Here is a 13,177-nt window from a genome sequence, read left to right as displayed (position 1 = left end):
CAGGAAACTTGCAACTTGAAACCCTCCTGGTTTTCCTCTAGATAATCTTGAGATTGCAGAGAGCATCAGTTCCTGGCAGAAAAGCAGCTGAGATACACAACAAGTAAATGAAATTTCAAGCTGATGGTTGCTGTTGTATGACTCAACTAAGCTCTGGGGGAGCTCTGTGGAGGTCACTGTGACATCTCCAGGCAGAAGGTCTCAGGGAACAAGGAGCAGCAGGAAACCCTCTCCTCTGGGGACATGCCAATTTATTGCCCATGATTAAGGGCAAGAATAATCTCAATACTGCAACATGTGCTGTAATTGTTGTCCAGAGTGATATCAAAATCTACTACCTCGAATTTCCAAGTGTTAGACATGGACTCATGCAGCCTACTCCCAAGCAGTACAAAAACAGCTTATGTGGGCTAAAAAGGTTTGCCAGACAATTCTGACAGCGGGGAATCAAGAACCTCAAAGATACCTTCTTTTGAAATGCACAGCAGCATGATAGGAGAGGTACAGATCCACAGCCAAGGTACAAGATCTGCAGGGAATAACCCTGCCAGGTGATTCTATCCAAGTCAGTCTGTCAGGAGCTTCAACAGTTCACTTTTTCCAAAAGGCCCATCCTCTCACTTCCACACCCCAGTAACCAGTCCTTTGCATTCATCACTGGATAACTGTGATCAGCCTCAGTTAATCCACAGCTGCTTACCCAGCTAACCATCCCCAGAAAGGCTTTCCTGGTATCTCTAATCCAAAAGAATAACAGAGGATGCAAAACAATTTCCCTTCATCAGCTAGCATGTGCTGCCCAGCAGGAAACAACCCACCTGAGCAGATAAGCAAACAAAAACCCAACAGAAAACCAACCCTCAAACCCCAGAAATATCAAACTATTTTACCCCAAGTCTCACTCAAAAGCAACATCCTGAAAACACGCAGGATGTGTTTGCCTTTAGATGATCTGGTCCTTTCAGGGACTCAAGGAAAGGCTCCACCTCAGTCTGGTTTCCTCCAGGGCATGGCTTTCCTAGGAGGTTCTTCAGACCTTTGAGCTCAGCTAAAACACATCTGTAAGATGCTGCCACGTCAGAATCACTGGGCTCACAATGATTGATCTCAGTTTAGAAGGAATTAAGACAAAAAAGGAAATCCTTGTGTCAGCCAAGTCAGGAGACTGAGACAAAGGCTTGGAGATTGCCAGCTTGAGCCCTGAGAAGGCTTCCCTCCACAGAAACTGGAGGAGGGAAGGGATTGCAGACAGCTACATCTCCTGGGCTCAGATTATCACAGCAAACCCTGAGAAACAGAGGGTAGTGACCAGATTATTCAGGAAATCAATGCAGCTTGCAGCTCTGGAAAGGAACTGTGACAGAAAAGCTGTGACAAAAAAGACAGATTCACAAGACACATTTTACCTAGCAGCACACTTAACCACAGTTCAGAGAGATTATAAAAACAGAAGCCAGGACAGGGAATGCAAGTAAAAAACATATGCTGAAGGTGTGCCAAGCCTCCTTAGTTTACAAAACTGTACTGAAATCAGCACTGACCTTTCCAGCACATAAACTAAAACCCCTGAGATTATGCAACCCTCCAGGCACAGGTGAAATCCAGGTGTCTGGATGCTTCTCCTAGCACCAGCCAAAAGTAGAGAGGCTTGTGCACAGCCAAAAGACACAGAGACAGAGAGCAGAACTCAAACTGGAAGGAGGCCTTACCAAAGTCCATGCGGTCCTTATGATTACGCTGCAGAAGGCCCAGAAGGAGCTGCCTCAGGTGGCTTGATGTTTCCCTGGGGATGCTAGGATTGAAAACAAAAGCAAAGTAAGAGAGGCTTGCAGTCTACTTTAACTGCTTTTACATATTCAGGAAGGTAACTGGCAAATGCAAACTCACTCTGTGCCTGCTGGGCCAGGAACACCAGGAGCTCACTGGAGGGAGGCTGATCAGAAATGTCTCTATTTTGCATCTCTGGCTTTCAGTCCTCACTGCCATTGTTCAGGCTAAAGCTAATTTTGCTTTAGTGGCCTCTCCCATGAGCACCTGCAGACCCTTCCCTTCACAGTGCCATCCCTCTGGTTCTAAGCTAAGCCCATTCCACTTGCAGTATTTCACACTTAATAAATAAAATCACTCCTTCTTACTCTAATGGGAACAAGATCACTAGAACAAAGCAGTTTCCAGGGGGAACCTTCCAATTAGGATGCTGGTGGTGAAATATATTGCCAATTACTACTATTTTATTAAGGCATTTATTTTTCAGTGCAGCTTCTGTAAGACTAGCAAATAACCTTTGTCTATTTGCTTCCTTGATATACAGCATATATTAATCAAAGGCCACTAAGATGTGAGCAACTGCCACCTCAGCAAGCTAAAAGCGCAGTTATTACTCCACTTTTCAGCATAGTTAGGAAGAAAATATTCTTTTCAACAGCCTTTACAACACAAAAGAGCTGGTAAAGCACTGGGCTCTCCCTCGCCCCACAAGCAGAAGGGGGAGAGGCCAGGGCAGCTCTTCATAACCCCTGCAGATTGAAAAATGCAGGGAATAAATTAATGGATTAAGGCAGGGAAAGCAGAGTTCAGCTCTTGCATAAGTGGATTCAGCTCTACTGACTTCCCTCCATCCCCAGAAGTGCTGCTGGGGGCTTTGGGCTGGGGCAGAGCTCTCCCAGTGAAGCGTGGGTGGTTGCAGCTCCTCTCGGTATTAACTCTGTTTATCATGGCTGTTCCCAGCATGGCCCTCATGCTCTGCCAGGCTTTCCCCTCTCCCCATGCTGGGTCAGCTGAGGTAATGACATGTGTGCCCAGCACAGTAATTTTAGCTCTCAGTGGCTCTGCACGTGGCTCTGGCATCACTCACCCCCCTGAGGCCAAGCCTGACCAACACTGGGAGAAAAAGCCCTTCCTACACCATCTCCACCAAGACACCCTGCCACAGACAGGGGTAAAACAGAAGCTAGCCCAAAAATAGTGGGTGGAAAAAAAGGCGCTAGGCTAGCACTACCAGACTCCTGTTCAGTGAAACAGGAGATGGGAGGCAAGGTATGTGTTTACACATTGCAGTACGACCCAGTTATTTTTCTGTGAAGCCCTAGGCCTTGCTGGGGCAGGAATTTGAACCCAGCAATTCCTAAAATAGAGAGTGATGGCAAGCATCCCTCATCCTTGTTTATTCTGGAGGAGTTTCTTTTCCATCCCTGGTGCTAGAATGGTTTTGTGCACCTTCTCAGGTTGACACAGGAGGAGGCCACCAGGACTGTGGAAGGAATGCAGTTACATTGAGACTCAGGTTGAGCTTTCCATCAAAAGAGGCATCCCTTGGAAGCACACTGTGTAATGGAATAACCCAAAGATACCACAGTGAGCAGCCTCCTGAAAAATGCATTAGTGCTGGAGTCCTGCAGCCCTGCAATGTTATCGTCATCATTTATTTATCTGTGACACATAAAGCTCTCATCCAAAATGCGCCCATTTCCCAGCTATGACTTTGACCTTGGTATGGTTTTAAAACCAAGAAATAGTCACGAACTTCAGAGGCACAACACAGGATGCAGAGGGTGCAGATTAACAGCCTGTTTGTCCCCTCTTACCTCCCAAGCCTGAAGCATCAAGCTTTGCTACTCTTCAGTATTATTTTCAAAGGCCATCTTTTTGAACATAAGCAACAAATCTGCCTCCTTGCCCCCGTGACCTGGGATGTACTTCACCATGCAAACCAGCACAATTAATGTTAATGATTTAGATCAGCACTATTAAAATTGTGATGCCTTTGGGCTTCTCCTGCCATGGGCTCCCCAGAATGCTCAGAACAGCATCTCCACCGCTGCCAGCAGCGGCAGTGCAGGCAGGGATGGCTTCCCCACCCCACCCCCAAGCCAAAACACTTTCCCTGGCCATGGCAGGGAAGTGTGTGCCAGCTTGCACAGCCCCAAGGAAAATGAAACCAAATCCTGGCACTGCTGCATCTGAGAAGGAGGTCTCTGGAGTAGTTTTGTGTTTCATCCTGTGCAAGCAGGGCTCTCAAGCAGTTTATTCACGTTTACTCAGGAATTGCACAGATTGCAGCCCATGTTAGAGACAAACTGACTTTGGAAAGAGGAAATTGCCATTTACACAAAGGCCAGTTCAGATCTGACTTCCACAGTGACAGAAACAATCGGCTTGGGTCTGAATTTTGGAGGAGTTTGGTAGTTCAAAAGTGCAGATAAGTGAAAATGGCAAATGCAGGGTGTGTGAAGGACTCAGAGGAGAACTAATCCCTACAAGAACAGACATGCTCTCCTCTTACAGCTGAGTTTAATTTCTCCCCTCGCCTGCACCATGAACCAAACAACAGCAGGGCAGCAGGATTGACACCAGAAAACTTACTCGTTTTATGGATTGATTTCTCATTTAGTAAGAAGGACTACCTCAAAGGTGAGCAGCCATGTTTTGGGCTGTGTAAGAAAAACAGAAGCTCTACTTTCTGCTCACACAGACTGGCTCCAACTATGCAGTCCTAGTTTTGCTTTAAATTGTTTCTTCTTGGGTGCTTTACTCCATCACACCCTCCAGTTCAAGCCAGGTGCCCCAGAGATAATCCTGACAGAAATTTCTGCCTTTTCCTCAAATCAAAAAGAAGAAGTACTTTAAGGGAAATTAACTGCATATCACAAGTCATTGATAAGAACTCCAGCTTCTTGATGGTTCCTTCCAGTTATCTCTTGGAGCTGTCTGAACTTACAAGGGAAAAGAAAAATCCATATACAGCAACCCAATGAACTTCCTGCATATGTGGCTGCATTAGCAGCTCTGCCACCTGGTCTGGTTAAAAAAGGCCACATATATAATCTGGAACTTCAGTCCTGTCTCTGTACCAGGCTGAGGTTTTCAGAGCAGGCATGAGCTTCTGCTTTAAGAGCTCTGAGATCAAAAGGAAAGACCACAGCAACAAAACCAAAATACCCTGACAAATCACAGCACTGAGCAGAGGTAACATACACCCTGTTGGGACGAGAGCAGTTCTCTTCTCCTTGGAAACTGCAGTAGTGTCCATTTCCAGGAAGGTTATAGTATTTCCCCCTAATAGCAGGATGGACACAAGCAGTTGCTGCCCTGACACGTGAGAAATGGGAATGTGATCTGCAGTCAGGTATGGCAGGTTAAGGAGAGGCTGCAGCTCGGCTGCTCAAACAATCCCAGAATTGCCGTGAGTTCTGCCCGAGGCTCTCAGCCTCAGGGGAGCCACGTGTGGAACAGGACCTCTAGCTGGCTCTTGGAACCACTAACACTCCTGAATTTTTGCAATGTAGGAGAACAACAGCGTCTGCAGAGAGACAGAGCACCCCAACCCTGGCTATCTGGTGCCGTCGGACTTTCTCCGGGCCACGTCACTGCTGGTTTAAGGAATGGGGAAAGGCAGGTGGCCAAATATTTTAGTCACCTCCCCAAGTGACAAGCCAGGAGCATGCAAGGACAGTTGTAAACACAGAGTAAACAAGTGCCTACAAACATTGACACTGGAAAAATGCTTACTTAGGCATCAGCATCTTGTTTTTCTCATAGAAGAGGCGGAGATCCTGTGGGCTGCTGGCCTGTAGGGGAGAAAGAAACCAGTCCATGAAGCAGTTGACAATGAAGGAAAGGGATTAGCATTTCTATTTCACAGTAGCTCTGAAGAACAGAGGCACTTTTTAATTGCTGGACCAGCACAGACAATGAGAACCTGCAGCTTGCTTTACATTGAAAAGCCAGCCCTGTGCCACAGTAAATATACAGTATTTTAACCTGCTGCCATTTTGTCCCTGACCTGGTTTTGTCCTGCTCTGCCCTTCCAAGGGCTGAGCTTCACTGCAGTGGGCTCTGATGCTCAGGTTTGAGCTGGCCTAATAGCCTCACCCAGGAGACTAAATAATTGTAGACGTGAGGAGTCCCAAATGATGAATGGCAGATCCTGCTGAGAACACGGATTAATGCTGCAGGGCATTTAGAAAAGGGCAGGGAGCCTGCTGATGGGCAAGGCATCTGTGAAGAGGCTGGGAACATGGAGAAACAGCAACTGAATTAGGATTTTCTACTTTAATTCCAGGAAGCCAGATGATCTCAAGCCGCAGCTCCTATTTTATTTGTGCAGTAATATACACAACTGCGGGGGATGTTGATGACAAGATTCCAAATTCTGAGAGATGGGATTAAAAAAAAAAGGTGGGGGCTAGGCACAAGAGGTTTACAGCTGAGGTTAAAAATAAAATCACCAGTAGAGAAGCGCAGACATGTAAAAATCCCCTAACATAAATTCTCCATTTGTTTTCATGCCATGAATAATACAGGCCAGTAAATTAGCCCTAGTGTCTCAAGCTTTTCTGCTTAGGCAAAGTCTCTTTACTAAAGGCAGAGCAGGCTGGCTGGCACGACACAAGACATGAAGGCACAGAAACAGGGCAGGAAGATCAGAGGGATTCATCTGCAATCAATTATTAGTGCAGCAGAGTGTGTAGGAAAGCGTGGATGAGGAGGCAACAGGCAGCTTCTCCTGATGTTCAGGGCAGGCTCAAAAACCCCTCGAGCTTTCCACCTACTTCTATTTCTAAATTAGAAGCATTTAAGGTGAATTAAGATGCTTAAAAGGGCAAATCAGACAGGCCAATCTGCAGATGGCCATCAAAATACCACTAACACAGTATGGCTGGAAAAGCAGCCACATAAGATGCTGTTTCAACATCACCTACTTACTCTGGCTGAAGATGAAAATTAAGGATAACTAACAGCTCAGTAAAAAAACCTCAAGAGAAACCAAAGGGAGAGCCTCAAAAGCTGATAGTACCAACACACTTGTGCAGCACTCATCAGGGGAGTATTCTTTATACAGCCGTACCAACACAAGCTGCACAGCTCTCCTGTTGATTTGTACTAATAAATGCTACTGGATTCCTGAAGGAAGGAAATAAAGACATCCTGGTTGTCTCTTCTGTAATAATACACCCTCTGCCATTCACAGACACAGCAGGCACCCAAAGAGAAGGCACAAAACATCAAAATTAATGCAGAGCACCTTGTTACACAGATGCCAAGCTGCATCCATTTCCAATTGCTGCCACTTAATTTGATTCAGGAAAACCCCATTTTACACCTTCCCCTTGCAGATCTTGGAATGTAATTAAATTAATATTTGGCAAACTTTAGGGAGGCAAGCATACACCCTTCACCAAATGGCCTGGCCACATTGCCCAGAGTGAAGACAAATATTCCTGACAGACACAATGTACAAGGAGGGGCAGAACTCCAGAACGGGAAGGGAAGGGCTCATTCACTTCAGAGAGATACAAGCCTTGGCTGTTTGCTCTGGTCATTTCCTGTTGCAACAGCTCAATTGTTTCACAAACACAATGAAGCTCTGATCTACTTCAAACACTGTTTTGTCAGAAATTTTCCTGGCAATAAGGACAGAGTATATTCAAAGCAGCACATGTATGAAGCCCAGTTCATTAGAGGTTTCTAAGCTCTGGCTCGGACAGAAACAAAATTCTCAATGAACTTTCCCTCCTCTTTGTACAAATTCAAGAGATGTCCCTGCAGGGATGCTGTTCCTCCACATTCTGCTGTGTCAGTACAATCCCTACTTGTCGTGCAAGGACCATACCAGGCTGTCAGGCTCCTCCCCACCCAGACCACACTCCCTCATTTGGGCTGTCCCCAAGAGTCTGTGATTCAAGGCTGGTCTCCAGTACAGATACCAGGGGAACAGAGTCATTCTAGTGAGTGTCCAGCATAGACAGCCATGGATCACCACTAATTTAGCAAAACCAACTGCATCTTCATGTAACTTCATTATTAATTGACTGAGTCACACAGTTCTGCTCCAAGTAACCTGTCCACTGCTCTCTTGTTATCATACAATTCATAAAGCACTAGGACTCTCAGCCACTTTGCTCACCTCTCCTTTCAATAAATAGTGCTTCTCTAAGAATCATGGAAAAAAAAAACCAAACCAGAAATGTTTGCAATACAGTAAAAATGTCACTTGAATTCCCTCTTCCAGGAAGCTAAGAACTTAACTTGCAATCTGCCTTCCAGGCAGATACACCCTGCCCAAGAAAACCACCAGAAAAAAAGCACACTTTAGGCATACAACCAGACCATTCAAGGTTCACAGAGCCAACTTCTATCTGTGGGACAGTACCCATCTGCCAGAACCAGGGATGCAGAATGGACAGTTCAGCTTTCCCTAAGGCCGGGAGGCACACCAGCAGGTCAGTTCACACCCTCAGTCCCCCTCTCATGTCAGTATGCAGCAGCTGCATTTTGGTTTTGTCTACCCTTTCTATATATAGAGGCAATTGGACAAATTCAATCTTGCCACTCTGTTACTTCGTCCTGAGCAGCAGTGGAAATATGTTGAGCCAACAAAGGCATTCAGCAGAACCCTGCCAAATCCCCTTCAGTGCTGGCTGCCTGGAAGTGAATTGCATGTGAAAAGCAGGCAGGGTGGTGTTTCCAAAAGCACTCAGCAGTGGATTTGTCATGCTTGGGAAACGGCTGGATGCAAAAGTCCAACATTCAGACAGAAGGCCAGAGACATTCACACCTTCCCTAAACAGCCCTGTCTACTCAACACTCCATAGCAGGTGTATGGTATCTGCCCTGTTCTTTGAATCCTTTCCTTGGGGATTTAGAGGTGCAGAAAGGGGATTCGGATATGTCAGAAATAATAAGTAAGTAATGTTGTTTCTAGCTCCACAGCTCTAGGGAAAAGCTTGAAAACCTGCTGAAAATACTTTCTGGTATTTTCAGGCTCCCTCAACTAAGTGGCTGGCATTCAGAGGACCTGAAAGCCCAAGAACCAGAAACAAGCAAACAAAAAGCCCACCCCCTGAACCTTTTTCTTTTGCTGTCTATGGATTTCTCTCTACCACCAACAGAGCACCATAAGACCAACAAACACTGGTCCAAAAGCCAGTGGTTCATTGACTACAGCAACAAGTCAGTCACTGCACCCAGTCTCAGCAGAATAACCCACCAGTGCCAGGAATTCCTGTCCCCATGCACACAGGGCACTCCAGAGGAACAGGTCTGGGAAACGAAGAGCAGGCTGCCTAACAAATAAACCAGGGGTTCAAATTCTTGGCATAAAATCTGCCCTTTCCTGGTGCTCCTCAAGGCCCATTTCACAACACAGCACTTGCTGTAAGTGATACACAATCCTAGTATTTATGCAGACAGAATTAACTCAGAATTAAAACAGTGAACTTGGTACACCAGACTTAATTTTTCACCTAACAGCTAGCTGGGATGAGAACATAAACAGGCAGGTTAACTCTTTCAGAGCTGCCAGACCAGGCAGAAAAACTTACTTATTCTCTTGTCAATTCCCTGGCTCACTCTCCCCCAGATACAGGGCACTGTGGTCACCAAAAGCTGGAAGATTCATGCAAAGGTTCAGACAGCAGACAAACAGGTTTCATGTATTTAGCAGGATCTGATGTCCCACTGCCAGAGCCAGCTCTGACACAACCTGCTCGTGCTCAGTGGGGTGTCTGCTTACCAAGAGCTGCCCAGATTTAAAAGGGATCACACAACAGAAGCCAGCAGAAATATCAGTGTGAGTCCTCCCACACAGAAAAAAAAAAAAAAGAAAAAGGAGATTGAGGTCATTTAACTAATCATATTTAGAACACCATCTGACAAGTACTAGATAGGTTTTGGATTGTTTTAGACCTTGTGTAAATCTTTCTTCTCTTGCCTCCAGTTTTGCTTCTGGTTGTCACTTGTTTACACAGCCAGCACCACCTCATGGTGGGCATGGGGTCCCAATCTTTTCAGCTCAGGTAAGGACAAGAGCAAACCACTACATTCCCAAGGCACTTCCCAGTTCTGGTCAGCAGGAGCAGGAAATGCACTGCTCATGTCCTGTCCTCAGCGACAGAAATGCAGAGATGTGAGTGCAGACCACTTATTAGGCAAGGCAAATTAACAATTCCACATTAATACAGCGCTCAGCAAATCTGTTTATAGGGATTATGAATCCCATTAATCTCATCCCTATGGCAGTCTCACTGTTTCGTTTATGGGCATGTTTAATACAAAAAGCTCCTTAAGAAAGCTTCATCAGCCATCCTACCAACTGTTCACATCTGAGCATCAGCAGCTTCTTTCTTGTCTGTGTGCAGTGAGGCAGGGAAGGGACAGGAGTAGCTCTGGGAAATTGCCTTGGGTGACCCAGCTATAGTTAATTTTAACTCTAGACACAGAGAAATCACATTCACACACATACACACATACACACATCTCTGTCTTGATTTACAAGCACTTTCAGGATTGACAGCTGCCTCAGCCTTTCCACACATTTGATCTTTTTTCCATCTAACCCATTTCCCCGAAGCCCTATTTTATTTTTAGGCAGCTCATTCCTCCTCACTGCAGATAACACTGGAGTCCTTTTTGCTTGCACCTGAAGGTGCCTCCTTGGCTCAGGCAGTGACAGCTACAGCACCCAAACACAGCATATTTCATGTCACCAAGCTCCAGATTCCCATGGGAATCTCAGCTAGACAGAGATGAGGGGCTGTCTTTGCCAGCCTGGGAGGGAAGGCACGGTTAGGATTTAGCCCGAAGAGGTTCACTCAGAAATCCAGTTCCTGGCTTCCCTGTACAACTGGGTCTGCTGGTGGCACCACGTAGAATCTGCCTGTTTCCTTCCCACCTATTCGGGGACATCCCTCCCAAAAGCACTCATTCCTATTCATGGTGTCCCAATCACCTCTGTTCACTACCCGTCTTTTCTCCTAAAAGCCCTGTAAACAACAGCTTCTTGCTGCTCAGTGACCATTAGCAAATTCTTACAACACAGTCATGCCAACAAAGACAGAAAGCCAGTTAACCTTTAACCAGCTTCCCCTAGACAGGCTTCTTTCACCTGGATCTCAAGCTGGAAGGCAATTTGTGACACTAATGGCAAAACAAATAGATGGGGCACAAAGAACCATCTGGGCTGAGCTCCTCTCTCTCCCTGATCAAACACATCCACAGCTGCTACTGCAGGCACAAACAGGGCCGGGCATTTTGCTTCCAAATACGACCTCCAAAAGAAGAAAGGGTGTGGGGAAAACTGAACAGAGAAACCAATAATCCCCATTCCCAGCCCAACAGAAATATTTGGGAAAGAGCCATTTAGTGAGGCAAGCACAAAGCATGGGTCAGGAAATGCTGGGTAAGGACTGAAGTGTCCCTTCACTGCCCACTCCAAGGCAGGGTATTCCCATGCTTCAATCAAAGAACCCCTATGATAAAGTCACCACATTAAACAGTAGTGAAATAATTTGAATGAGTAGGTATCAAGGCACCAAAACATAATGGAGAATTCATGCCAGGCTCCCCTATGCATGCAGTCAAAGCTTGCTTTCTCCTCCCCCATTTTCTTCTTAACACACAAATATTTGTTTTCTTTCATCCTAACAGTCGTTTTCTCCTCTCAAACAAAGATACCAGAACTGACAACAAGTGGATGCAGCCAGTAAACAGAAGTCATTCAGAAGTTTCAGTGCATTTTGTAGGGGTTTAGAAAAAAGAAACATGCAAAGGAAATGAAGTCTTGTTCTAAGTACAGAGGAAGCTGGTGGACAGAATATAAAGCACTGGAATGGAAGATTCTTATAGCAGCAGGGAAGAATTACCCTGAAGGAAAAAAGTGTTCTTGGCTCTAGACAAAACCAAAACATACCATTCATTTACTCTTGTATTTGCCCACTCTTGCCTGCAACAGATTCAGAACTCACTTTATCCTCCCTGATGATGTAACTGCATAAACATTCCAGGTCTTGTGTGAAATCCTAAAGAGCTGTGGAACTAAAGCTCATAAAGTCCTTCACTTCATAAAATCTGTCTGATTACCTGAGCATAGATCTCCCTCCAACTGACTTTCTTTTGTGCTATTTGGTTTTGTTTCCTTTTTATTCATTTTTGGAGTTTGTTGGGGATTTTTTCCATTTTGTTTTGTTAGGGAATCAGGATAAAGAGATGTCAGGACATAAGAAGAGAGGACCAGAAAAAGCAAGGGGAAAAAAAAATCTGATAAATACAGTACCTTAAAATAGTAATTTCAAGGGAGAGTGCTGATCTCATTCAGAGATGGAAGAACTAAAGTAACACACAGTGTGGCTAATGATTGGGAATGAGAAAAATACACTGAGTCTAGATGAATTCCAGCTATGGATGATGAAAAATATGTGAAGTAATTCTGAAGCAACAGGCATAAGGCCGTGGTGAATTCTCCACCATTCAAAAACCTAAAATCAGAGAATGCTGTTCACAAAGGATATGCTGTAGCTCATCCAGAAGTTATGGCATTAAGTACAGGGTGGAGCTTTACAGGGCTGTGTTATATTTGGAGGGGTTTGGATCTGATGAACATAAACATTTCAGGCTGGAAGAGATTGCTGTGAGATGAAAGATCCTACTTAACTGCTCTGAAAACCAAGTTGATTTAGCTGCAATACACTACTTACCACTAAATCATCCTGAATATTATTGTAATTGTATAATATTGTAATAGTAATTGCAATCTTACACTCCTTCTATATGCAAAAGAATTACAATTATAAATTATACACTGGTTACAGTTGTAAATAGAAACTGATTTTCTAAGTGTAGGCCTAAAAAAAACCCCACTACTTTAACTGATTCATGGTAATTTTCTCAGTAAGAGACCCTTCCCTTGGCTCTTATAACTGGGAAATGCATTTCAATAAAATACAGCCCAGAGAAGAGTCATATTCTAGTAACACATCCAGCATTACAACACTGTTGAGGTGTTGGGCAGCCAGACCTTCATGAGGCTGGATCTGTGTGAGCTGATATTAGAGATGACAGAAGCCTTAGAGTAACTGGATTAAAAGGGAAAAAAAGAGATAAAGCAAGAGAGTCATAAACATCAAATGTAAGCAACTCACCTGAAAAGGAGCCTTTCCTGTTAGACACTGATAAATGATGGTTCCTATACTCCAGAGGTCAGCTTTGGCATCATAGTGTTGTGACATAATGACTTCTGGTGCCTTTTGGGGGAGAGAAGGGAAACTTCTTTTATAAAAAGAAGTAGTTTGGTTTGGGTTTTTTTAAGCAACTCCAAGAAAGAGAAGTCACTATTATGCTTTAAAATCTCTTGAGCTAGATTCCTCAATAACCATGAAAGATTTACTCCCAGTAAGACTGT

General features: G+C 44.8%; 1 protein-coding gene across 1 annotated transcript in view; it reads right to left on the bottom strand.

Moving 5' to 3' along the window:
• Positions 1–13,177, bottom strand: part of ULK1 (unc-51 like autophagy activating kinase 1) — a 78,865-nt gene that overhangs the window by 36,601 nt on the left and 29,087 nt on the right. The window contains exons 8-10 of the mRNA XM_017734730.1: positions 12,918–13,019; positions 5,509–5,567; positions 1,710–1,792 (exon numbers count right to left, since the gene is read on the bottom strand). Coding sequence (XP_017590219.1) covers positions 1,710–1,792; positions 5,509–5,567; positions 12,918–13,019 — 244 coding nt within the window. The remainder of the gene's footprint in view (positions 1–1,709; positions 1,793–5,508; positions 5,568–12,917; positions 13,020–13,177) is intronic.

The sequence above is a fragment of the Corvus brachyrhynchos genome, unplaced genomic scaffold (assembly GCF_000691975.1).
Source record: "Corvus brachyrhynchos isolate BGI_N302 unplaced genomic scaffold, ASM69197v1 scaffold114, whole genome shotgun sequence".
NCBI classification, from domain to species: domain Eukaryota; kingdom Metazoa; phylum Chordata; class Aves; order Passeriformes; family Corvidae; genus Corvus; species Corvus brachyrhynchos.
The sequence above is the reverse complement of the archived record's forward strand: the minus strand, read 5'-3'. Positions and strand labels throughout refer to the sequence as shown.